Source organism: Triturus cristatus, chromosome 2_2 (genome assembly GCF_964204655.1).
Source record: "Triturus cristatus chromosome 2_2, aTriCri1.1, whole genome shotgun sequence".
NCBI lineage: Eukaryota > Metazoa > Chordata > Amphibia > Caudata > Salamandridae > Triturus > Triturus cristatus.
The window spans coordinates 1,089,880,145-1,089,908,049 of NC_140582.1; the positions used below are offsets into that span (position 1 = coordinate 1,089,880,145).

At 43.1% G+C, this 27,905-nt stretch overlaps 1 protein-coding gene across 8 annotated transcripts in view; it reads right to left on the reverse strand.

Annotated features, from left to right (window-relative positions):
- The window catches only part of REEP1 (receptor accessory protein 1), a 323,709-nt gene that overhangs the window by 6,999 nt on the left and 288,805 nt on the right, over positions 1–27,905 (reverse strand). For 4 of the 8 annotated variants that reach the window (XM_085642627.1, XM_085642624.1, XM_085642622.1 and 1 more), the window contains one exon: positions 4,504–4,629. The exons of the other annotated variants lie outside the window; for them this stretch is intronic. In XM_085642627.1, the coding sequence (XP_085498753.1) occupies positions 4,549–4,629 (81 nt within the window). In that variant the 3' untranslated portion in view covers positions 4,504–4,548. The remainder of the gene's footprint in view (positions 1–4,503; positions 4,630–27,905) is intronic. 8 annotated transcript variants of the gene reach the window in all.

The window sequence follows — 27,905 nt, forward strand, 5'->3', positions numbered from 1 at the left end:
CACGCTAAAAAAGATAAATATGGATTAAAAGGATTGAATTTCAAGGAAAGGTGTGCTGCAGGATCACTACAATGTATACTTCCCTATTTGGACACTTGCAGGCTGGCACTTCCCTTGGTTAGCCTTTGCAGATGAGACTTCCTGAATATAAATCTGATTGCAGCTATATATACAGCCCAGTTCAGTTACAGAGCAACCAGGTATAGAGTGAAACATGTTTATTTGGTGAATTAAAACTGCATATTTCTTTAATAATAATAAAAGGCTGATATATTCTTAGAGTACCATTTAGTGATTCAAGTACAGCCTGAACTAAGCATTTTATTGAAATCTATACCCCCACAAGCAAGCCATGGCAGTTTGACCACACCGCTCTGGAAAATCAGAGTCTGAAAAGGAGGTCTGTGGCATCTCAATGAGCTCTTAGCAATATCTAGTTTCAACATTTCCTGGCACTGTCAGAGAAGTTCAGGCATATTTCCAGAGAGTGGATTAATGCTTGGAGGAAGACAACAGAAAGCTGCAGAGTGGTTGAGTAAAGTAAGATCAAGGAGACAGGATCATTCTTGTTGGTGATTATGAGGTTGTTGTCGAGAATTTAAAGGATAGTAAAAGAACAGGGGTGCTTGCATAACCCTGTAGAACCTGGACAAATATTATGTATGAAAAAAGGGTTCTTCATAGGGATACATTTATCCTACATCATTCCTCAACAAGTCTCACTTCTTGGACATCAGACTTAATCTGTTTGCATAACTTTTCAGAACAATTTCTCTAGTAATACCCAGTTAGAAAGCTCAAAACATGAATAAAAAAACATAATCCCACAGGGCACTTAAAGCCAACATTAATATAGCTTCAGATCATGCTGCAACATGGTGGCTGCCACCTTTGAAATACTCATGTTCTCTAGAAGTATAAATGTAGCCTACATCGTTCCTCAACAGTGAAGATCGCACTAGATTGATAGCCCTGGACTTTCTTACTGATCTGATATAGGAATTATAAGGTTTTGTTCATTTTTCTGATGAAAGTTAGATGGGTTATGGCGCAGTAGTCGGCAAGATCGTTTGATTCAAGGCTGGGATTTTTCAGCAGGAGATCTGTACTATTTAAAAAGAATCTGGGAAGATACCTTGACAAAGGGAGGCATTGACGGCATTGAGGAGACGTGTGAAGAAACTGCTATAGCAGGATGCCACAATGGATAGTAGCATTGGCCTTGAGAGAGTGATGAATGTTGATGTGTTCGGTAAGTAAGACGAAGCTGAAGGCTATCCACTTTGGGGGGGGAACGCTGGAGAATTGGCGGCAGTCTGTTTAGTGTTGTTGATGTGGGTTCTGATTTTATCTTCCCAGTGAAAAAAGGGGCTTGCATTTGACTGAAAAAGACGCAGTTGAAGTATATGATTCAGCATTTGGAATTCTGGCAATGTGTTGCTTGATGATCATAGTGTTGAGGGGTGTGTAGAAGGATTTTAGGGAGTCATAATATTAGAGCATGAACCTCATTAAAGACTTTGCAGATTGTGGGATGGGTGTTGAGGTCTGCGATTTCTTCAGTGAGGTCACTGTTGGGATAAGTAGATTGTGTGAAAATGCTGTTAAGGCTGAGGCAGGGGCCCCATCGGAGGACGGATGAAGAGATGGTAATTACGAAGTGCTGGGCGAGATGGCTCCAAAGATCGGGCTGCAGGCTCCCCTACTCTCCAGACATACCTACTGATATGCTCCGCCAACTACCACAAGGAGGGAACTGGGCTGGGCTAGATGATTGGAAGGAAGCAGGGCTGAAAGTAGTTGGAGACCTTTTCAGGGAAACCCAAATGGGTCCATTTGAGGATCTACAAGAGGCGTTCAGCCTCCCGCAGGAACAGTTCCTGCTCCACAGGGCTGTTACAGCGGCATTCCGAAAACACTGGGGGACGGGGGCTACAGAGCCAAGAGCGCTAGACTGCTGTAGATATGTAGTCCTCTCTGCAGGTAGGATTAAAACAGTCTCTTGCATATAAAGAGCCATTAGGCGGGACATTCAGAGGCCCATGGAGCGGCTGCGAGCACAGTGGGAGGAAGATCTAGGAGTACCCATTATAGAAAAAGATTGGGACGTTATTGTGGAACACACCCTGAAGGTCTCTAGGAATGCAAAGTTCAAACTCATAAACTACTATGTGCTTCACAGGGAGTACTTAACACCCGCCAGAATCAGACGCTACTTCCGGATAGAGGAGGCAGCATGCCCACGCTGCGGGGATGAGGAGGCGCATATCCTGCACATGTTGTGGGACTGCCCAGGCTTGAGAGAATTCTGGGCGGAGGTGCTAGCGACTGTTGAGAGAGTCATAGATAGGACAATTGACCACACGCCGCGCCGCTGCATATTGCACTGGTTCCCGCGCACGGCCAAAACGAAGGTTACTGGGCGATTCCAAGACTTAGCATTTGTACTGGAAAAAAGGGAAATCACAAAGAATAAAAAATATGCCAGAGGCCCCCAAATAAGGTGCTGGAGAAGGGAAATTGAGAAATGGGCAGCTGCAGAACATAGGGTGTTATTGCGCGCAGCGAACAGAGGCATAGGAAACCTGGCAACAGCGAGGGCCTGGGGTGACCTAGTGAATGACCTACAAACTTCAGACCTAGACGATACAGTAGATGACCAACCAGATTCACAACCGCAGACCAGGGACAGGGAAATAGGGACGTTGGAGGACTGAGGGAGGTAACGACCCCATGCAGTGACGAGAAATACGACGCCCCCATCTCCCCCACCCACCTATCGAGCACCGCCCAAAGTACGAACTATACGGATAGCTGAGGAAATAGTACTCACTGCTGACACATATAACTGACGCTAAGCAACTTGTTTAGGGAACGGGGGAGGGAGTTGAAAGTTAGAACTGCATGGACCAGTTGTCCAATTTAAACTAAACGGATTCTAACATGGAAGACTCGGAGTACACTGTAACGTACAATGTGGAACAAATGTCTGATACTCGAGATGTAAGAGAACTTCTGTGAATGTTATGCACAATAAATGCCAATAAAATCTTAAAAAAAAAAGTAGATTGTATTAAGTACGGCTGTCAAGCATGCTGACTGGGGAAGTAGCTGGTAAGAAGCTCCAATGACTTGAGTTTTGCTGGCTTACTGAGATTGCAGGGTCATGTGTGCTTGTGGTTGACAGTGAGACTCTGGTTGATGGTGATCTTGTGTTGTGAGTGTCCTTGGCAGGCTGAATAGTGTAGCCTCAGGGAAAGAGGACTTCTAAGGTGTATGTGTAGGTTACACTGTGTGATGAAGTCTCTAATGTGGCGAGTGTAAAGAGTATGAGTTGTGCTGGTGGGGTATGCATGATGAAGAAGAGTTGAATGTGGACAAGGTTATGGTTGTTTGCCAAGCAAGTGTGATTAGACTGATTACCTGGTCTGGGTCTGAGTCAAAAATGGTGGAATGGTATAGTTTCTGAAATACACGATGTAGATGGTTTACCAGTAGGTGTGTATTTTTCTACTTTTTGGTGGGTGGTTTTTGATGGGTGACTGTGTTAAATGCGCTTTTGATGTGACTCACATTTTGCACATCAATGTTTGATTATGTGATCCAGTACTTATCCATTTTTCTCCATTTATGTTGATTTTCTGTTGATTGTAGTAATTGCATTCTTGGGTTGATAGTGGACCATGGCCATTCGCTAGGATTGAAGTTGGAGGAATAACTGTTACAATGTGGCCTGTTTGCTTCATGTGCAGATCACTCTCCATAGTTGAATGTGATCAATTTTGTATCGACACAGCACAGCAACCATATCTTTGCCATTTTTTGTCAATGTGGCCTTTGATAAATCTAGCCAAATTTCAGGTCACCCGTGTTCCCCCAATGGGTCCAGTTAAGCATTCTTTGGACACAAAGATTTTGGCAGGATAGTGGATCTTTCTCAAACCTACCTCCATCACTATGGAAATGCCTCCTACTTACATTATTTGACAACAAAGCTCTTTCTTTGCGTGCATGCTTCAAAGAGGCTGGCTGACAATGGAGAACGAACAACCTTACAATATCTAGCCTTTATCCAAGGCTTGAATCACTATTGTATAAAGCGAAAGGGAATAGGGCATATAGACCAGAAATCACAATGTCCGTGACCACACAACTGTAAGATGTAGGGGTTATGAATGAATAACAGAAACATTATTTTTCCATAACTCAGACCATTTCTAGGTGTAATGTTCCATTAATATTAGTAGGACTATTGCTGGTGGCCTGAGAGTAAAACTGCATTTTAAGGAGTGACAGTCAATCATTATGTTGTCCACATTAAATGAGACTGGTACTATTGTGATAAGGAAGAAAACAGAAAGAACATAGTGATCAAACAGCCTTCATCAGCTAACATTTACTATGTTTCTTGAAAGAATACGACTTCCTGTCTACAGCCTTCTTCAATTGTAAAGCTAGATAAAAGGCTCTCTTGCTTCATGTAATAAAAGTAAATATACTCACATTAACTGGGAATTTATAGGTTAATGCTCTATTACTGTGGCTTTTTTAAGGCCCCTTTGCTCTTGCTTGAGTCTTCCTGTTTCTTTCCTGTTGCGCTCTTCGGCTGAACGACTTTCTGCTCCACCTCTAAGTATGTTACATGGGCAGGATGGGAGGGAGAGGAAAGCGGTAAGAGATGCAGACAGGGAGGAGAGGAGTAGATTCTCTTTAAAAACGGTATTAGCCTACACAACTTAAGCTGAAAAGATGGAAATGTGATGGGATATGCTTAAAAAATATTCCTTGAGTGACCTGCGATCTACAAACTATAGTACAGTAATTTACGAAACCCAATGAAATGCCTTAATGCTTTTGTGTTAAATAATAACATCCATACAAGATCTTCTTAATGGTTCTGATAAAATTTACTAGAAGAGTTTGAAATTTAACAATGCTTTACCAGCAGGAAACTCGCTTCTAACAGTTGAGATGTAATATTAAGCATAGTATTAAATTATAAGTTAAATAAGTATTTCTCTTTCCCAATAGAAATTCACCTGTAAAGAATCCATATGACCAGTTCATTGTTTTTGGTGTGGCATATTTAATCGGTCCCAGATCTGCATTTTGCAGTATAGTAATGACAATAAGCATTCTCTGATGAACCTCCTTAGGGTATATGAGATCCGCTTCAACACAACTCTTTTGGTACTCATCAGTAGGGAGCTTTATCACACTTTCTGGGCAAACTAAGAGTTCTTACTGCACACAAGTTCCTTGAAACCACATAATTAATAGACTAATGGTCAACCAGTGGGAAGATTTGTATTTGTTCCATTTGTTGCTTCGCCATCTGGCCCGATGGTTGTACTGACTTTATTAACAATGTTCAATATGCTACAGACATTGTCAAACAGGACGGCTGCCCGTCAAACTTTTCCACAATTTTTCATTTTTTGAAAACTAACTTCAAATGCTGGGAAAAAACTAAAACTTAATGACCCCCACACCATGGGAGTTTACTCCTATGGTGTGCAGGACATTATACTTTTTTATTGCCCCTCTGTAACGGTCAGCAAAAAAAGACATCTGATCTACCACTCCATTAGGAGGGCAGTCGGATGGCTAACCGCTAGCGGCTTGTGCTCCATTAGGCCGTCGGAGGACTATGTTGGTGACAGAGCAGGAGTGTTCTCCGTTGTTGCTGTTCTCCGTTGTTGCATACTGTCAGTCTGCCCACCTCTAAATCAGGCGTGCAGACCATGAGTTTGGCAAAGAGGGTACTCTGACGCCATTGCAATGGAGTGCCCTCTTCGGAAGCTCCTAAGTGATTAGCCTTAGTAGAGTGACTGTTAATGAAAGATACCTGGAGACAATGAGTAGAGTGACTATCAATGAAAGATATATTCACTTTAAAGGTAAATTCGAAAAACACTTTTTTTCTTTACCTGGAGGGGTAGAGAGGATATCAAGTTAGAGTAACTCCTCCTATAATATAATCAATTACTCACTTAAATTACTCTAACGGATCAACCGTGGTTGATATTGGTGCACGTTAGTGGGGAGAGATGTGAAGGATCTAATTAGAGTAAATACCTACGTCTTCACCAACAGGTGAGCAAGGAAAAGTCTTCCTTTTTGTTTATTTACCCTCACACACCCTAGTGGTGTCATGCTTCATCATCGGGTCACCCCGACGCCTAAAAGTCGGGGTGGGCTCAACCACAGTATTGGGAGCTCTTGGTAGAAGTTGGTGACCTGGGGGGCTGAATAAATTAAAATACCTCAAACAGATCCCCGGTTTCCCTTTATTCTTGGGTCTGTTTGGGTAACTAAAAAATAAAGGTTGGGTCTTATAAGGAGTCTTATGGTCCTAAGACCCTAGTGCCAACATGTTTCAGTCCTATTCTGGCCTTATGGGTCCTGGACTTTCATCAGGGCTAGGTTTTGGCCTCCCTAGGAGCCAGGATATAAGGGGGTTTCCCTATCCTGTATGCGATTCAAGGGCAGAGTAGCTGCTCCTTGTAACAATGATTGATGATTTACCAATCATGGGTAGTACTCCATCTGTAAAGAAAAGACAGACAACAGAGAAAAACGAAAAGACAAAAACAACATACATTTTATAGTAATGTCAATGTTTTTCTTCCAGACTTCGTCCCACATTGCGTGCTCTGGAACTAATTAATAAACCACTGGTGCCAATATGTGTCTATGACATAGTGGTAATCAATTGCTTTCAAACTTGTGCCACTCACGTGCTTGTCATCATATAATACTATCAAGTGACAGATGATTGGTGGGGTGGCTATGGTACTCAATAACTGATCTTGATTTGTGTCAGTATGTCTATGCTTATACTAGTGTAACACTCCATGCCTCACATTCATTCCACATTCATACAGTGTTAGTGCGAAGAATAGCGATAATCGTAATCATGTTGTATTTATGATTTATCCCTCCTGATTCTGTGCGAAAAAATAATAAACAATAAAATCTTAGTCCCTTACCCAATTCTTGGATGGTTTCTGTGTCTCAGGGGATCGTTAAGCATCTAGGGGTAGCTTTATAGTCAAACCCTACATTCATGACCCCAGATGGTTAAGGGAAACAAATATGGCGAGTGGTTATTGTCTAACCTCGAAAAATACATCTCCCTCGTATTCCTCGTTTAGAGAAACGAAGGACAAAAGTACTTAGCGATCGAGTTGGAAGTTGCCAGACTATGACTTACTTCATCAAAAGTCCTGCCCCGCATGCACACCTACTTGGCTCCGGTCCCCGGCTTTCGCGTTTTGAAAAGCGGAGGGACCGTGTATTTAAACCCGTGAGTTGTCATGGAGACAAATTGGTAGGACGACCGTCCTAGGCGCATATCCGTATACGTCATAACGTTAGTTACGTACGCGGATCCATGGGGTTTGTAGTTCCAAATTAGATTTGTATGCATACGCCGAGATCGAGATCTTGTACTAAGATCCAGCCTCTTAAAATGCCAACCTTGTACTACGTCTTTTAATTGCCATATCATAGTGCAAACATGCAATATAAAAGTATATGCGGGCCGTAGTTGATGGCATTGTATATAGTTATCGCCGTTGGAAAGTGGAAATAACGTCGTTACGTAAGCCCACGTAAAAAAGAATGGTCGTTAATTGCGTGGAGATGCTCGCGCGATTGGCTCATTTTAATCATCAATACTGCCAAACGTTTAGCAGATGCTCTTTTGATAAAAATTAAAATCAGTGAGGATTCACTAGCGACGGAGATAAAACTATCCATATTTAAGAAAAAACTTGAGGAAGTAAATAAGGAGATAAGTGAACATAAAGACTACCTCATGCAAAGTAAAATTAACAAACTACAGAAAGATCTAAAAAAGTTTAGTCACGAAAAGGTTTATCCTTACATCCGGGACGACTACAAAGGCCAAGAAAATTCGGACTCAGGATCTGTATATAGTGAACAGACGGGATCATCGGATTCTGACTATGACAACTGGTCTAGTGATGGATCAAATAAGAGCAGGCGAGGTAGGGGTAGAAGACCACGGAGAGGTAACTACAACCAGAGATATGGACACCAGCAGATGTACCCATGGCCCGCCCCATTTGGACCAATTCCATTTCAAGGCCCGACCCAGTTCCCTATGGGTCCTTACTACCAGCCCGACTACAATCAACGTTTTTTAGGACAGGGCGGCAGGAGAGGCAGACGTGGAAGAAGAGGGAACAAAAGAGTACAGTGGGAAGAGGATCGGAGCAGCATGAACACACGGAGCAGCACCCGGGACCAACAACCAGGAACGAGCAGCATGAGAGACTAGTGGTAAATTTGACGGATGTTATATTTACTACAGATGAAGAAACAGTACTGGAAAAAGGACTAGGGTTCGTACCCACGTCACATTTGGACAAATTCCGATTACGCTGTGAATTGGGTGACTTCTTCCGGAAGATCCGTTTAAAAACATTCTTTAGGGACAAAGAGGACCCACATCTGGACGAAACACACACGGACCTACGGTGCAGATCGACCTTCTATCCCCCTACCAACATGATGCCGCCAGAGGTACTCGCCTTTGAAGAAGCTGTAACGAAAGAAGTTGAATTGTTACAAATTAGGAGAGACACGTTCAACAATCTAAGTAAGAAGGAACGGGAAGCCTTAACCTCCCTTCAGTCTAGAACTGATCTAATAATAAAACCTGCGGATAAAGGAGGGGCCACGGTTATCCAAAGTACAAGTGCCTACAGAACCGCATGTATGAACCTGCTGGCAGATACAAAGTACTACAAACAAATTAATCGAGACCCCACACAACGGATCAAGACAACAATTTCCACATTGACCGCGGAGGCACTGGATAAGGATTGGATCACGAAGAAGGAACATGACTTTTTAAATCAGGAAGATCCAAGAACACCTCTTTTTTACACAATACCAAAAATACATAAAGGGAAGATACCCCCACCAGGAAGACCGATTGTCTCAGGGATAGGGTCCATCCTTGAACCTCTGTCCAAGTACACAGATTGGTTCCTACGACCCATTGTAACGAAGATTAAGTCTTATGTACAGGACACAAAACACCTTTTCAACCTACTGGACGGGATACAATACAATCCAGAGAAGAATATCCTGGTCAGCCTTGACGTTGAGGCGCTATATACTAACATCCCTCAGACTGAGAGCATCAGGGTAGTTGAGGAGATCCTCAGAAAGGAAGAATGGCCATGGGCAGCGCCAATCGAATGGATCACTACACTCATCCATTTAGCACTCACTGAAAACTTTTTTAAGTTTGAAGATCAGATATATCTACAAACTCACGGCACTTCGATGGGCAGTACATTCGCCCCGAGCCTGGCCTGTCTATATGTGGGACACTTTGAAGACCAACATATATGGACACATAATCCATTCTCTGCCAACATACGTTGTTGGTATAGATATATTGATGACGTCTTTCTGATTTGGGAAGGAGATACCACTGGCTTGGAAACATTCAAGAAATGGATCAATAGTTTGAATCCCCATCTACATTTCACAATGAGTATGAATAAAGAAAGAATATCCTTCCTAGACGTAGTCTTCACAGCTAGTGAAGGTACCCTTAAGAACTCTCTGTTCACCAAAGCTACAGATAAAAATAGCCTACTTAGGTTCGATAGCGCACACCCGCGCTCATTAAGAGAGAATCTACCTGTAGGCCAATTTTTAAGGGTACGTAGAAATTGTACTGAGTTGGAAACATACAAAAAGGAAGCGACCATCCTAACCAACAAACTTAAACAGAAACTGTACCCGAAAAAGATTATAGATAAAGCAAATAAGAGAGCCCGTAATACACCAAGAGAGGCATTGCTAGAGACCCATGAAAAGACACACAGTGACCAACTGATATGTGTTACTACATATAACACATCTTCTAATGATCTAAAGAAGATAATAAACAAAAAATGGTCCATCCTGACATCGAATACAATAACGTTTGAGAAACCTATGTTCTCATTTAAAAGGAATACAAGTCTACGAGATTTACTGGTACATACTGACACATACACACCGAAGATCACCAGTCAATCAACCCTCTGGAATACACCTCAGGTCACGGGACACTATCCATGTGGCACATGTGTAGCGTGTCCATTCACAGAACACACCAAAGAGATAGATCTGGGATTACATTCCCCATGGGAACAGAGAACTCATACCAACTGCAACTCTGAAGCAGTGATCTATATGATTAAGTGCCCGTGCGATCTAATGTATATTGGTATGACAAGCCGAAAAGTAAAATTACGCATTAGTGAACACAGGAGCACAATAAGACGTGCAATCACAGCAACTAAATTGACTGCACACTACAATGATAAAAAACACAAAGACACAGAAATAAAGTGGACCATCATAGAAAAGATCAAGCATGTTAACAACCTCCAATACAAACTCTTGGAGCGCGAACAACGTTGGGTCCACCGATTAAAAACTTATGAAAGGGGCCTTAACGATTGCATACCCTGGAACCAACTAAATAAATAAAAGTTGTATATAACTAGGTTACCCTCCTGTTATGTGTTTATTAAAAACGGGCACTAACACTGTCTATACAACTTGGGGACCTTTATCTGGTGGCTACATGAGCACTAGCTCATATTCCTAATGATAGCATTGGTATACGTTGGTATTCCCAACTTTTTCTCCCTTCGTTTAAGGGCACATACATGTATATATACATATATATGAATACAACACCCCTTATATATATATAAAAAGATTGGTGTTTGAATCAAGCTTATCAATTACTACAAAAAAGGAAGCTCCCTCTATTATAACACATGGAGTATACTTAGATTAAAACTCCCCCGCTGATCCTCCTACACGAGCTGAACACGAATAATTAATGCATCACTATCAGTGATCTACCAGAAAAATCCGCTGTCATTGTGTTGTTTAAACTTTCTCCAATAATCAGCGGTCAAGTAAACAGCCGGAAAAATTGGCACACCAAGTGTGCCTCACCTGTGTTGTAATAAGACCATAAAAGGATTCTTTATCTCACCCTTTTTTTATTTTTTTATTTAATACATGCCTTGTATCCCATAGGCATTAATTGTTAGATAATGGTACCAGTGTTATTCACTCGCCCGGAGTGTATTAGCCACAAGGAACTACATCTCCCTAATTTCCCGGTACGTGGGCTTACGTAACGACGTTATTTCCACTTTCCAACGGCGATAACTATATACAATGCCATCAACTACGGCCCGCATATACTTTTATATTGCATGTTTGCACTATGATATGGCAATTAAAAGACGTAGTACAAGGTTGGCATTTTAAGAGGCTGGATCTTAGTACAAGATCTCGATCTCGGCGTATGCATACAAATCTAATTTGGAACTACAAACCCCATGGATCCGCGTACGTAACTAACGTTATGACGTATACGGATATGCGCCTAGGACGGTCGTCCTACCAATTTGTCTCCATGACAACTCACGGGTTTAAATACACGGTCCCTCCGCTTTTCAAAACGCGAAAGCCGGGGACCGGAGCCAAGTAGGTGTGCATGCGGGGCAGGACTTTTGATGAAGTAAGTCATAGTCTGGCAACTTCCAACTCGATCGCTAAGTACTTTTGTCCTTCGTTTCTCTAAACGAGGAATACGAGGGAGATGTATTTTTCGAGGTTAGACAATAACCACTCGCCATATTTGTTTCCCTTAACCATCTGGGGTCATGAATGTAGGGTTTGACTATAAAGCTACCCCTAGATGCTTAACGATCCCCTGAGACACAGAAACCATCCAAGAATTGGGTAAGGGACTAAGATTTTATTGTTTATTATTTTTTCGCACAGAATCAGGAGGGATAAATCATAAATACAACATGATTACGATTATCGCTATTCTTCGCACTAACACTGTATGAATGTGGAATGAATGTGAGGCATGGAGTGTTACACTAGTATAAGCATAGACATACTGACACAAATCAAGATCAGTTATTGAGTACCATAGCCACCCCACCAATCATCTGTCACTTGATAGTATTATATGATGACAAGCACGTGAGTGGCACAAGTTTGAAAGCAATTGATTACCACTATGTCATAGACACATATTGGCACCAGTGGTTTATTAATTAGTTCCAGAGCACGCAATGTGGGACGAAGTCTGGAAGAAAAACATTGACATTACTATAAAATGTATGTTGTTTTTGTCTTTTCGTTTTTCTCTGTTGTCTGTCTTTTCTTTACAGATGGAGTACTACCCATGATTGGTAAATCATCAATCATTGTTACAAGGAGCAGCTACTCTGCCCTTGAATCGCATACAGGATAGGGAAACCCCCTTATATCCTGGCTCCTAGGGAGGCCAAAACCTAGCCCTGATGAAAGTCCAGGACCCATAAGGCCAGAATAGGACTGAAACATGTTGGCACTAGGGTCTTAGGACCATAAGACTCCTTATAAGACCCAACCTTTATTTTTTAGTTACCCAAACAGACCCAAGAATAAAGGGAAACCGGGGATCTGTTTGAGGTATTTTAATTTATTCAGCCCCCCAGGTCACCAACTTCTACCAAGAGCTCCCAATACTGTGGTTGAGCCCACCCCGACTTTTAGGCGTCGGGGTGACCCGATGATGAAGCATGACACCACTAGGGTGTGTGAGGGTAAATAAACAAAAAGGAAGACTTTTCCTTGCTCACCTGTTGGTGAAGACGTAGGTATTTACTCTAATTAGATCCTTCACATCTCTCCCCACTAACGTGCACCAATATCAACCACGGTTGATCCGTTAGAGTAATTTAAGTGAGTAATTAATATCAATGAAAGATGCCTGAGAGGCTGATGTAGGAACAACTGAAGTTTTTCCAGCTACCACGGTTCCGAAATGTATAGCATTTATTCCTGGCAATAGCAAAATGCCATAGGAATGTAAAATGCTTTCCTAAGGTATACCAGACCAGTCCCTGCAATTCATGGAACTTAAGAGGTCATGGAGGGGCTACAGGTCATGTGGAGACTATCATCATGTCAAATGAGAGACCTAGAAGTAACACACTATCTGGAAATAAGGCAAAGAGAACTTTGATACAAACAAGGCAACGTTTTTTCCAATCTAAAACATATATAGGGAGCCCTGCAAGACAATCATAAGAGGTAAAGCACTGGTATTGCTAACAAGTGAAAGTTCGCAGAAAACATGCAAACACACAGCAACATACTCAGAGGCATCCATGTACATACGGCACTCTTCTGTTTTTTTCGTTCTCCCGCCTAAACTTGCAGGCCCAAAACTGACTTTAGAAAGCTGTAGCATGATGCATAAGAGAAAAAATTAATTGCAGAAGTTCTTAAATTGACTGCAAAATCAGCATGGCGCTGATATCCAGCTACCTGCTCTGCAAAAATGGAAACTTTCTCCAAACAGCGTTCACAATAGTTGTACTTGTTACATTTTCTAGGAGCTGCATGTTGCTGCTGCTATGGATGCGGGTGATTTACTATCGCACATTTATTGAATTATTTACGAATTTGCTATGCAGTGGTGCCACAAAAAACATTTGCTCTCCCAACATACGTGATGAAAATTTGGGGAACAAAATTGAACACACTGCGCTCTTTTTTTAGTCCGACACTGACGTAATTCGCACACATAGAATTGCATGAGTGTCTGACCCATGGCCGCTGTGATGTCACAGTCTTCATAACCAACATGCACAATTATATGAGGACATGCCATATGTTAACAGTGCAATAGGTAACCTGGTCATGTATGACAGTTGTGTGTCTCAGAGGGCCGCAATATCTGAATCATTTGTACATTTGTAACCAAGTTTTAGAAGCAGAGAATTTGATAGAAGGTGACAGAATGGATTTGCATGTTTTCTAGCATTAAGTTATTATTTTGCTCATAACTAACCAAGGAGGAAAACAAACTAATAACAAACAATAGTTCGAGAATCCGTTTATGAATGAAACAAAAAAGCAACTTATGAATATGGAGAAAAAGGCAAAAATATGCATGAATGGCTGGGCAAAAAGGATGAAGAACTAAAGTATTTCCCTTTAAAAACACACGTGGAGGAATTGTGATAGACAAAGTATTTCTAACAAAAATGTTGCTGAGGACTACATTGATTACTGATATTGAAACCAATAAACAAGAAATTCTGGGATACCAGACCCTGAAAGCACTGTCTCCAGTACAAAGAGAGAAGTCATAAACACAAATTAGAACACATCCAGGCAGGAAAGGACCTGAAACTCAATGATCATCTATGGGGTCGGTATTTTTTTTTAAAGGTGGTAAAAGAAACATAGCCTGACATGCTGTGTACGTGCAGTACACAAGAAGAAGAAAAGACTCAACCACGACGCAAGTCCCGACGGCACCTCTTGTCCAATATCCTTGATGTACTTACTAGCCAATTATGTCCAGACCAAGAAAAAACTACTGGGAGGGGGAGTAACAAAACAACAGCATGGGCGTGTGCAGTGGGTGTGTCGGTAGAGTGGAAGTGGGTAGGGGGCACCCGGGCGGATCGGGGTGAGCCGTAGGTCTGCAGCTGTTCGCGAGGTCCGTTTCTCATCTGATGGATGAGCTTTTAGGTAGTCCCAGTTTTTGATGAACAAATTCACACTAATCAGTACATGACCACATGCTTGGAAATTGCAGCCTAAAGAGTGACAGCCAATAAGGATGTACACTGTCCATATTCCGTTTCAAGCTGGCGCGGGGGCCTGGTAGAATGGATCAGTTGATTATAGAATAATTATAAAGTCTCACAGGGAGGGTCAGGGGGCTTGGTAGGTCCAGCATTCGGGCTCCAACCACAAGCTTAAGACAAGGAGTATGCTGCTCCTAGGGAGTTGGAAGGAGGAAGAAAGGGTGTCAGACCACGTCAGTATGGCAGTAGTTAGTAGGTGCTTGACAGGACAGGGTAGTTAGTGCTTGTCCAAGAATAGCTCCAATAAGGAGCAAGGGCCCTCGCACACCCTGAGGGGTGTCATGCTTCATCATAGAGCAGCTCCTTGGGGGGGCTCGGACGGGCAGCTCTTTGCCGGAGGTCTTCTAGGTTTTGCCGTCATGAAGCTAGGTGGTTTATGTGAGGGCAACCTATGTGAAGTGAGTAGAGGTGGGACTCTGTGGATGTGATTTAAAAATGGCTCCTGGATTCCCTAAAAGGAGTTTATTCCAGGAGTACCTGGGCCATAAGTAAAAATAGACCCGAAAGTCATGAACTGAGAGGGGAAAATTAGACCTGTGTCAGTTCTAGTGAGTTGTGCAAAGGGTCAACATGTTTCTTGCCTATGTAAAAGTCCGTAAGGATCTCGGCAATTCATCAGGACCTATAATCCACATCTACTTTGAAGGGGGCAGCAGGTAGTGTAAGGGAAGAAGGAAGTCAAAATCACGTCCCCTTATATCAGGATTTCTTAGTAGTCCTTAGTGTGTGAAAAAACAAATCATAAGTGAGGTTAAAAAACCTTCCGGAAAAAGGTAGCACCGGAAGGTTAAGGTAAATGTGCCCCAGCAGGGACAGGATGGTTGAAATCGGGACCAAATTAGGTCTGCGAGGTGCCCGGTGTGGGGCCTACCCTTGGCCAGCTGTCCATGGATGAATAATTGTAATAGGCAAAGGAGAAGAAGACCGAATAATCAATACGCAAATGCTATGTTTGAATACTCAATAAGTCGACTAACTTAATATGATTAAAGGGCTAAGACTATACCCAGGTTTAGAGTTTACTGGCTTGACTTAGTCATATTTCCTCCAATAGGAAGAGCTAATGAAATCCACTAAAACTGCCGAATGAGGCAGGATTCTTATCCTCATATTTGGAACTCGGATGTCAAACAGTGGTCCAAACTACCTATTTTGAAAATGCTTACTACCTATCTTGTTAACGGGTTGCAGAGTCATTGTAAAAGATCACATAGTACAAACTGGTAGATCTCTTTCCTCTGCAGCAAAATGAACAGAGGAAATTTCTGTAAGCGATAACGGGCCACCGAAGCACTTACAGTAGCACTTGCTTCTATAGAAAGAACACTGTGCAACGGCAGCCTTGGCCTACTACATATAAGTCCTATAAAGCTATTTCGCTATTCGTGTTTAACCAACGGCTATTCATGCAAGCAAGTTATCTCTCCACTCTATGGTAACTGGGAACAATGTGGAACAGAAAAGTGATTAAGCTGCTGATGGGTGGAGGAACAACTACAAAATGAATACCACCTGAAACAAAAAAGAAGCCTTTGTTGCCGCAGTCGACAGCAAATTTCCCCCGATTGCTCGACTGAGTAAGGGCTGTCAGAGGAAAGACATTATGGGGCTCACCATATTTAGAGTGGGTGTTGTAATATTTTTCATGTTTTAAAATTTTATTTATTCAGGTCAGCGATAAGAATACAGTTTGTACATCATAGATATCAATATTACACAATTTACATATCACAATGACATTTCACCTATTGACATATACAGCCTGTTTTGTTATCGTTCATAAGTGTAAGTCCTATCTTCATCTCAGTAGCAATCTCGCCCTGGCCATTCGTCCTCGGCCCACAGATAGTTAGATCTTGCCACAGTCTATTACTACTACTCCCTTCTACTTTAATTGCCATGGAAAAGCACATATTCGAGTGTTACTGATATGCTACAGTATACAATCAATCGTCAGTTTGCATTGATCTAAGGTGTTGCACAAATGGTTCCCAAAAATCTTTAGGTCTGGAGGCCTGCGGTATTTCTTCTGCATATGTTTCCAGCGTCTCTTTGCAATATGTCATATCTGCAACCCAAACCTGATAACGCGGTGGGCGTCTACTCCCCCAGCATATAGCTATACATCTTTTGGCCAGAAGTAGTGCCATGGCCAGTAGTTTACACCTTGTAACCAGCCTAATCTTGTACATCCCCAAAGAGCAAACCAGCGGCTCATTGGGTATCCGCTTCGACAACATGTGAGCTAGAGCGTCAGTCTCTTCCCTCCGGTAGGAAAGAAGTTGGGGACAATCCCATGCCATGTGCAAAAAATCTGCACCGGTGGCGCCGCATCTGTGGCATTTATCATCAGCTCACAACCCATATTTGTGCAGATTTGCCGGTGTGTAATAAACTTGGTGTAAAAATTTAAAATGTATGATGCGCAAGTTGCAATTTGTCATTAAAATCTGCCTCTGCACACAGCTATAGTCCCAGTCCTCTTTAGGGATAGTTTTACCAACTGCCTCTTCCCATCTCTGTAACGGTTTGTTTAGCACACAAACTTGTTCATTCTGGGCCGCATTGTACAAACGTGTCACTAAGCGTTGTCGTGTAGGAGAAGTCAACAAAATCTGAGAGTGGGTGTTGTAATATGCTTGTTGCTGTTCGTCACCAACAGGTAAAACTTGGTGGTAGGGGAAAAGTTGGACCGCCGGTGCCATCCGCCAAAATCTTTGTACCTTGATATTAAGTGGTCCCTATCCAAGGGACAGAGATTACCTCTAGGCCAGAGGAGATCTCTAAATTTGGCAGATGGTAGTTCATCATGGTGGCAGACTTATTGTCCTCTGCCATCCTGACCATCAGAGTACGGTCTGTGAAACTTTAAATATTTTCCTAGAAGAGACTAAATGAAACACTGCGTTGAAGAGCCCTCCAGAAGTGGAAATCACTGCCAGACTGCACTTAGTATGTTTTAACTATCTACAGATGGCCTACAACTCATAAATAGGCAATACAAAAAATGGGATGTATTATTCCAAAGTGGAGATTTACTTATCCTACTCTACCTACACAAACAGTATGGATTCATAGAAAAGATTTCTACACATGCTTCTAACCGGGACACTTGGCAATGGGGTGTGTCCTAAAGGGCTCAATTCAACAGAGACTGAGCCCCAAACACGGAAGATTTCTCGCCTAGAGGATAATATGACTCTAGGTCCCATCTTTGCCAACTAAACACCAAGGGCCATATTATCAAGGAACGGCGATAACATTATCGCCGCTTTAGCGGCAGAAAACTTCCGCTAAAGCGGCGATAATAAGCTTGATAATATGCCATTGTGAATTCCCATAGAAGCCCAGGTTCACACCAGAACCTAGGCTTCTATGGGAATTCACAAGGGCATATCATCAAGCTCATTATCGCCGCTTTAGCGGAAGTTTACTGCAGCTAAAGCGGCGATAATGTTATCGCCGTTCCTTGATAATATGGCCCCAAATTGGGCATTCTGTGCACTTCACTTTATCTCCTTGTGCAACTAACTGTAAATATGGTAAAGTCAACAGTACTGTTGAATATACATGCCTCTGTCTCCATGACATTCTGGTCTCAACCACACACTATACTGTCCTATGTGCAGCACCTCATGCCTGATGTGTTCCCTCGTGTGAACCTTGGGCTTAAATGTAATATAGAGATTGACAAGCACTCAGAGGAAAGTTTAGACAATATCTTATGACATACATTTGAAGTACGGTGTAGGATGATATGACGCCGTGTGGTTATGGCGCTCACTAATACCGGTATTAGGTTGCTAGATAGTGTCTTGTTAAGGTGCTCAAAGGAGAAGAAATCATCCACTTCTCAAAATTCGTGACCCCTGGGAATCTACCTAATATTTACACGCAGGCCCGAGCACACATACAATAATCGTCATTTGATAAATCAAGACTAGTACAATGCATAACAGAATTCACAATGGCTTCTTGTTTTTTTTAAATTTTCTTCCTTTAGGTGATCCAGCCAACACGTGTTTTGTCGTCCGGGATTAACCGACAACTTTCTCAGGGCTGTGTTTTTGTGACGTAATCGGTAAGCCTCTTTGCCGGTTATAATTCCGTCCCGGCCAGGGAGGCAGGGAAGTGTAATGATGCTCCAAATTTCTATTTCTTTGGTCCTCAATGTGATCTAAAATCTGACAAGCCACGTCTGATAGCGTAGTGTCAGTGGTGGAGTTGATGAGCGTACAGTACACGCTCGAAAATGCACTTTCGTGCACCGACGTACTGTGTCATCCAACATAGCCCTGAGGAGGTTGTGGGTTAATCCCGGACGACGAAACACGTGTTGGCTGGATTAACTAAAGGAAGAAAATTAAAAAACACAAGAAGCCATTGTGAATTCTGTTGCGCATTGTACTAGTCTTAATTTATCAAATGATGATTATTGTATGTGTGCTCGGGCCTGCGTGTACATACATTTGAAGTACGATTTGTATATGATAAATGTTTTAACTTTTAAGTATTTGCTAGAAATACAATGGTATAACAAATATAAAACATTATTCGAACCAAAACGCTTAAAAGATTAGTATGTGGCCTATTAGCTAAATTACTTGGGTTTTGATTTAACACCTTGTTGAGATTTTGGGGGAATCAACACTTTATTGCCCCATGTTTTAGATTAAAAATATATGTAATGCAAATATGCATGATTGTGTAACGTTAAAAAATGTGTAACGATGACAAAAACCTGGCTCACACCCCATGTTCACTGGTGCACTGGGGCTTACATAATGGCAACATTTGCATTTGTATGCATATCAAGGCGAATATTATTTAATTTGAAGACTACTTTACAAGACCACTTTGGGGTTCTGATAAAAGCATCACATCAAGGAAATGGTACTGTTGAGAGAACAAACTTTAAGTGGGATCTCGCCCATTGCTACATATTTTCAGATGACTGATAAACATGGAGCCATTTCAACTATCCCACAAGATACCAGAACCAAAGGCTCCAGCTTTACTCAAGAGAAGGATCCAGTCACAGAACTTATTCGATCTAGTACCACAGACGTAGCCCTCAGATGTCAGAAAATGTACAGGCTCTGGTATCACAGGGCGTATCACTCAGAGGTCACAAAACCTACAAGTTCTGGTATCACACGAAGTATCCCTCCGAGGTCACAAATCTTACAGGCTCTAGTATCACACAATGTATCCCTCAGATGTCAGAAAATGTACAGGCTCTGGTATCACAGGGCGTATCACTCAGAGGTCATACAACCTACAAGTTCTGGTATCACACGAAGTATCCCTCCGAGGTCACAAATCTTACAGGCTCTAGTATCACACAATGTATCCCTCAGATGTCAGAAAATGTACAGGCTCTGGTATCACATGGAGTATCCCTCAGAGGTCACATAACCTACAAGTTCTGGTATCAGACGAAGTATCCCTCCGAGGTCACAAATCTTACAGGCTCTATTATCACACAATGTATCCCTCAGATGTCAGAAAATGTACAGGCTCTGGTATCACATGGAGTATCCCTCAGAGGTCACGAATCATACAGGCTCTGGTATCACACTCTACACAAGAGAAGAATCCAGTCACAGTACTTATAGGACCTAGTACCACTGATGTATCCATCAGATGTCAGAAAATATACAGGCTGTGGTGTCACATGAAGTATCCCTCAGAGGTCACGAATATAACAGGCTCTGGTATCACACAATGTATCTCTCAGATATCAGAAAATTTACAGACTCTGGTATCACACGGGGTATTCCTCAGAGGTCACAAAACCTACAGGTTCTGACATCACACAAAGTATCCCTCAAAGGTCACAAGACTTACAGGCTCTGGTATCACGCAATGTATCCCTCAGATGTCAGAAAATGTACAGGCTCTGGCATCACACGGGGTATCCCTCAGAGGTCAAACAACCTACAGGCTCTGGTATCACAAGGAGTAACCCTCAGAGGTCACGAATCTTACAGGTACTGGTATCACACAAAGTATCCCTCAGAGGTCACGAATGGTACAGGTTCTGATATCACACGGAGTATCCCTCAGATGTCAGAAAATGTTCAGGCTCTGGTATCAACCTTTACACAAGAGAAGAATCCAGTCACAGAACTTATAGGATCTAGTATCACAGACGTGTCCCTCAGATTTCAGAGAACATACAGGCTCTAGTATCACAGGAAGTATCTCTCAGATGTCACAGAACTTGCAGCTCCAGTATCACTTGAAGTATCTTTCAGACATCATAGAACTTAAAGGATCTGGTATCGCATGGAATATCTCTCAGATATCAGAGAACGTGCAGGCTCTGGGATAGCTCAAAGTATCCCTCAGAGGTCACAGAACAAACAGACTCTGGCATAGCGCAAAGAAACGCTCCGATGTCACAGAACATTCAGGCTCTGGTATCACGCGAAGAATGCCTCAGAGGTCATGGAGCGTACAGGTTCTGGTATTGCATGAAGTATCCCTACGAAGGCACAGAACTTACAGGCTCTGGATTCACACACTGCAGCTATCCTTCAGGTGACACAGATCTCACAGGTGTTAGCTTCAGACAGTGTAGCTGCTCCCAAGTTTCACAAATCTAAGAGGAATTAGCTTTTAAATAGAGGTGCTATCCAATGTTCCCTCTATTTTTTTCCTTTGTGCGCAGCAGTATAAGGTCTCTGTGCGCTGCAGCCAAGGCTATGTGTGCCAAGAACCCAACCGCGTGTGGGTGCAGCGACAATTATCAGTGCAAATATCACTCAAACATTTGCTTAATAAAGTGAAAAGACAGTGTATTTCTGCACATGCAGCACCACATGAAGGGTCTTAAGGCAGGTTTGCAACATACAACAAACATAAAAAGGATACAGTATTCAAAAGCATATTCTCCATTAAAAGTCTTATAATGTAAGAATGTGTCCCTTACTATCACTTGTCAAATGTGAATGCTAAATCCCTGAGAGGTGTCTGTGTTATTCAATATTGCACCACAATGGAATCTGTGAAAATGCATTGTTGCGTCCTATCCTTAGCCAACCACAGACTATTCCTTCAATGCGTTTTATCTCCTGCTGCGTTTCTTGCAAGCCTTTCGCAGCCCTCCAAGTACCACGCACCAGGCTTAGACTAACCCATTTTAGTGTGGTGGTCAGCATCACCACATTGAAATGCAAAGTCATGCATTTATAAATCCTCCTCCGATGTCAAGCACAGTGCCAGCTGGTAATTAGCTCCACTTTCAGAAAGCTGGCAGCGCGCGGTCAGCCCTGCTTGCGCAGACTTGGGGGTTGGCTCAGCTAGCTTTGGGCTGGCTTTAGGGGCTATAATGTAACAACTTCACCCATAGTGGGCTGGCGTCACATTCAGCTTCATTGACCTCACGTGACAACGCAAGCGAATCAATGTCTGCTTGATTTGCCCTGCGCCCAATGTCCGATAGACTGAGACCGACTACGCACCTAGCTATAGGCGCCCTGCTGCCTGCAGTGCGAGCGTGTGGCATGACAGTTAGTTTACATTTGGCAGTGGTCACCACGCATTGTTGTGCCGTCCGTGCAGCTCTAATATGCCTATGGCCGCCCACAACCATACCCAGACTGTGGCCCCTGCGGGAGTGGTGCTACTTCAGGTTTAGCAGACAGCTTGCACGAGTCATCGCGTCCTGGACCGTGGCATCTGTTCGCAGCCTGGCCTGTGCAGGGGAAGTCGTTGTGTCATTGCTGGCATCTTCAAAACTCACAGGTGAGACCCCGGGGTGCAACTAGCCTTGAGTCCGGTATGTTGATAGTAAACCCTGCCCACCCATGAGCATACCACACATGGTTTTGATGCAGCCTAAGGATGTCAGCCGTAATGCAGGCTGTGCACACCGAGGACCGTGCTGAAACTATCCTAGCACTGTGGTATTTAAATAAACAAAGCGCACGTATGAATGCATTTTCCTGTACAGCCTGCCATGTCCGTCACTTGCAGGCCCTTGGTAGACTGTGTTGGAAACTGAGAAAGAGTGGCGCAGCCCAGGATGGCTATATGAAATAATGAAATTAAAATCTTACCTGCTCATTTCCTCAGTCCCCTACCAACCCTCACAGACAGGTTAATTTTGCCGAATGTTGTTCAGTTGTTGACTGAACAACCGTTCACCACATGCCCTTTTTCAATCGCGCGACACAGTTACAGTGTTCTGGCACCAGGGTCACCATCACGGCCCGGGTGACAGCGAGCTGAGACTTGGAGCTACCCAGTGCAGTTTACGTTAGGACTCGAACTCAGTCCAGCCTCTAGGACACACAGGCAGCAGCCCCTCTCTGCTGACACAGACAAAAGTCTGCATGTAATACCCATAACGGAGCACCGTAAATGAGGCCAGTCCTGAAAGGCCAGGCCCGACTTCTTTCCTGCAATAATCAGCAAAGCAACGCCAATGACCCCAAGCCCAATCTCAACCTGGCCCGAGTCTTGCGTGGCACAGGTGAGCTGAACAGTGAGGATGTGAATGTGGTTAACACGGATTGCGAAGGAGCAGGTTGGTTCTGGTGGATTTGAATGCAGTTAGTTCTAATGGCTGTGTGGTGTTTGAATATACTGGGTAGGGCAGGTTGGTTCATATTGGGGATGGGGTTCTAGTGTACCGGGTAGAGCCTGGCTGATTTTGCTCTCAAGAATGTGTCACTCATAGTCATTGAAATGCACTCATATTTGCACTGAAATTTTGAAAATGTTACACATAGCAATCTGACCCCTAGCAGTCATGTGTAGTCCCTGTTGTGTTTGTGTGAAATGTCCCGATTTTTCGCTTTAAAATTTCTGGTCACCCTATCTATCATCAAAAGGCACGCAGCAGGCCTATCAGCACGACCTGTGCTTTCACACTCCCTAATACATATTGGGGATTGTGAAAGCACACGTTGTGCTGTTAGGCTTGTTGCCTGCCTTTTGTTAATAGAACGCGGCAGATTGTGTGCCTTTTTGAAAGTTTTCATGTTAATTGCATAAACTCGGGGCTGCATTTAACATGAAAATTTTCAAAAAGGCACACAAACTGCCACGCTACGCTCTGTTAAGAAAAAACACGCAGCAAGCCTAACAGCACGATGTGTGCTTTCACAGTCACTAATATATGTTAATGATTCTGAAAGCACACTTCGTGCTTTTAGGCTGGCTGCATGACTTTTCTTAATAGAGCGCAGAGGGGGCAGATTGTCTGCTTTCCTTCAAGTATTCATGTTAATTGCAGTGCTGCGATTAACATGAATACTTGCCTCTCGTGGTGTGTGGGCGCTTCAAAGAAGACACTGCGCGCTCAGATTCAAATAGGTGAGCGGGCACACACGCCCGCACCTTACAGGGAACAGTGGTGCTATCATAATATGCAGAATTGCAGCCTTGGGAAGTACTAATGAAACCCATTTCACAGGCAAATCAGTTCTTACTACCCCTTGGGTCACACAAGCATACTGGCTCTGGCCTTAGCTGTCACAGCTGTCATACAGGTGACACCATACTCAAAAGCTCACATCTCAGAAAACAGAAACACCTCACAGGCTTCTAACACTATCTCCCAGGCTACTCTAGTCTGAGAGTCTTAGACAGCAGGGCTGCCTCTCAGGTTACACTGATCATATTTAAGTGCTGACTAACCATAACAGATATCCAGAGTGTGAGTCAATAAGGAGCTGGAACCCCCTTCCGTGGGGCCCTTACTCAATGTTTTTTTGTTCTTTTAAAGGAGATTTTATCTACTGCTGCTATATCAGGAGTAAGTTGGGACTTTGTCACATCAACAACTACCATTATAGCTTTTTACTATATAGCAAATTTGGCTCTTGCATAGTGCACTGAGGCTAACCCTTTATGCTAATTTTCTCAAATTCTCTCTTTCCATATCTTTTCCAGATACTCTTTTTTCTCGTCTCGTCTCATTCTATGTCTCTCTCTGGCTCTGTCCCTTTCTTTTTTCTTTCTCTTTGACTTTTCTCTCTCGGCAGTTGTCTCATTAACCCTAATCCTTTGTTGTAATGGGAGTTTCTTTGCAACCAGGAACCTCTCCACACACACCTGGTGTACGCGCATTAGTCCAGCAAATCTGTCAAAATGTCGTAGTGCGACTGACTACACCAGAATCAGCAGGGGCAGGGTATTGTTTTACCCTAAAAATGTGCAATGTGCGTCTGCAGCCCTATGAACCTCATGCTCCGCTGCAAGTTGGAAGACAGACTGCGGTCCCTGCAGCCTCCCTCCAGCCACGGCATTAAAACGTCAGATATCTAATTCCAATAGATGTCCTGCTGCAATGCAGCTCTTGGGCGTCTCAGACGCATTGCTGAGATAGAGACACCATATTTATGGATTCAAATATTACTGAAGAGCGATAAAGCAAATCTTGAGTAATTCTGCATCGTAAAATCGAGCATTTAGTATCTCTGCAAGAAGGAAGATCAAAAGGATGGGTGTCGCACCTTGAAAGAGAATCCCCATGTGAACACTTGACAGCATCCTTGGGTAATCTGGTGCTGTGCTATGTACCCGGCTGCCTGCTCTGCACTGCACTATCATGTACAATACTCTCTCGCAAGCACAGAGGTGAAGTCTGAGTCTCAGACTGCCCTTCTGCCTTCACTGCAGGCGGACGGCCTGACTGTTGTGAGCAGGGACTTACCCCTGCAGACTGGGGCAGTATATGACTGCACTAACGGTGGGTCCCTGGTAAGTTCATTCAATCTCCCCTCCTCGTAACTCCTCCCGAAGACAGACCAGGAGGAGAGAGGAAGGAGCTCCAAGGGGAAGGGGTCTGTGTCCATAACTACCTAATACTTCCTCGGTGGTGCACAGTAAGTGCGCCTCCTGAATACGAACTTGTACCTGCCCGGTTCTTGAAAATATGGCACCTATGCAAGGGTAAAGGCATTCCCTTATTTGCATGGCGCCACAACCCCTGTGGAAACGAGTGAACACCTGCTTGGCATTGTGAGGGCAAAAAATATTAACCAAAGGCCTGGCCTTTGTGTGGCCGCTACTGAAATACGCAAGCCTGCCAACCCCCCCCCCCCTCCCAGGCATCTTTGTAGTTCACCCAATGCTAGCCAACTACTACCATGGCTACAGTTCTTAGGTATGCAAATAACAGTGATCTGTTCGGCAAATCCTGTCTCCCAGGCACGTTTGTTTGAAGCAGGTAAACCCTGAGGGGCATTTTTCACCTTTCCTCTTAGAATTCTGCAGTTTTAGGGACAGGAAGTGATCCATAAGCACCACAAGAATGCACTATTCGCAGCCATGCACTGTGTCAATAACACCAGCAAGAAGCAGCGCCTGGAATCTAACTCTTTAGTTCATGTAACCACAGTGACAGCATTTGTGACTATTGTGGTGGGTGGAAATAGTGTCCGCACTACTAGTTAATGTGGACAGTGGGGCATGCTTTATAATAGCGATGGATTTCAGTCCATCGTTTCTTTGTCCACCAGGTCACTCCAGACAGAGACCAGCTGTATGCAAATTAGCAATGGGCCTCCTCCAATAAGAACATTCAACCCAAACTGCAAGTCAGGTCCGCTCTAGATGAGAACTCAAGCAACCCCAGGCCGGTTCCAGTCTGTCTAGGTCTCATCAGTGAGGTATGGCTTGATTCCTATGGCGCAATCAGCAAGGGCCCACGTTTACGCATCCCCATCACACTTGGATCATCAGAGGAAATTAAAAGGTGAATAGTGAAAGGCTTGAATTAATCTCAACCATTTTGTAGATTCAGGGCTACACTCCAATACATCTTTTTGTCCTTCATTTCACTCTAGGCAGAGACCCACGATATGAAAATCAGCCTTGCTCTTCGCTCCAATAAGAACTGTTATATAAATGAATACACTCACTCACTCAGGGCTCAATTTACAAACTGCATTTTGTTGTATGTAAGTACGCACATACTACTAAATGCAATTGTAAAACCTTTGCCTGGAGACCTCCGGCTCTCCTATATTCTTTGCACAGATCTTCTCGCAAACAGGTATATGATTTAGTAGTACGTGTAGGAGGGACCAGGGGTATGGTTGCAAAATGGGGAATAATTATTACTAAATGGGAGGCATATAGGGAAATTTAAGTAGGGGTTTTGGAGGGGAATGCTAGTGCAATACAGACACCTAAAAAGCAGTAAGACAATTTCAAATAGCCAAATATACTTCTAAAAGTTAGAGGTGTCAAACCATGCTTAAATATACTCCAGCCCACCTTTGGAGTAAGTCAAATACCATAGATGGGTAACCACTGCTACTGCAATACACTACCATAAAAACTATGGAGGCAGGAAACTGAAATAACACCCCATAGGAACATTAATTAAATTATTCAGCATATATATATGTATATGTACTAGAAAATGAAGGATCACAAGAAAACAACAGCCAGCCAGGGCAGAAATATGGATCCGAAAGAACACAATGAGTCACAAAGAAATGAAATAATGAAAATATTTAAGAAGTAACTCAAACAGATGACCTCACCAAAGAACAAAAATCTATTTCCACTACAACGTTTTGACTTCCACCTTCTGCAGTACAAGATTGTTTGCTTTGTTGCTTGATTTAAAAATCCAGCCCTGAGCTCAATTCAGATATGCAGTGCTCAGGTGGTATTGTCAGTGATGTCCAGTCCATAATAATCCACATTTGTAAAGCGCGAACAATCACCCGTAAGGGTCTCTAGGTGCTGGGGGCTGTCAGGAAGATTAAGCAAGCTATTACCCAGAGTCACATGGTGCTGGGCTGACCTGCCGCCGGCGATCGAACCGTGATCCCCAGATTCCGGAGTCAGTCGCCCTGGCCGCGGCGCCACACCTCAAGTCCATCATTATGCAATAATTTTAAATGATACATCCAGAATTTTTCTCTGGAGTCCAGAAGTTTTTCCTTAAAGACATGGTCCACAGGGAAATTCTTCACATCTGAAAGCTAATGGTCTATGAGGTTAAAATGATTGGCTACAGTCTGGCGAGTTTCTTATTAATTACTGCTGATTTGTGATGCGCAAGTCATTCACTGTTTTGCCTCCATACTGTTTTTGACCAGACACGGAGTTGCCACTAAATCACATAAATAATGCATGTTGAGTGACATGTAAGATGCTGCCTTATGCCATAGGTTCTTCTTGTAACGGAAATTGTTACTGATGATT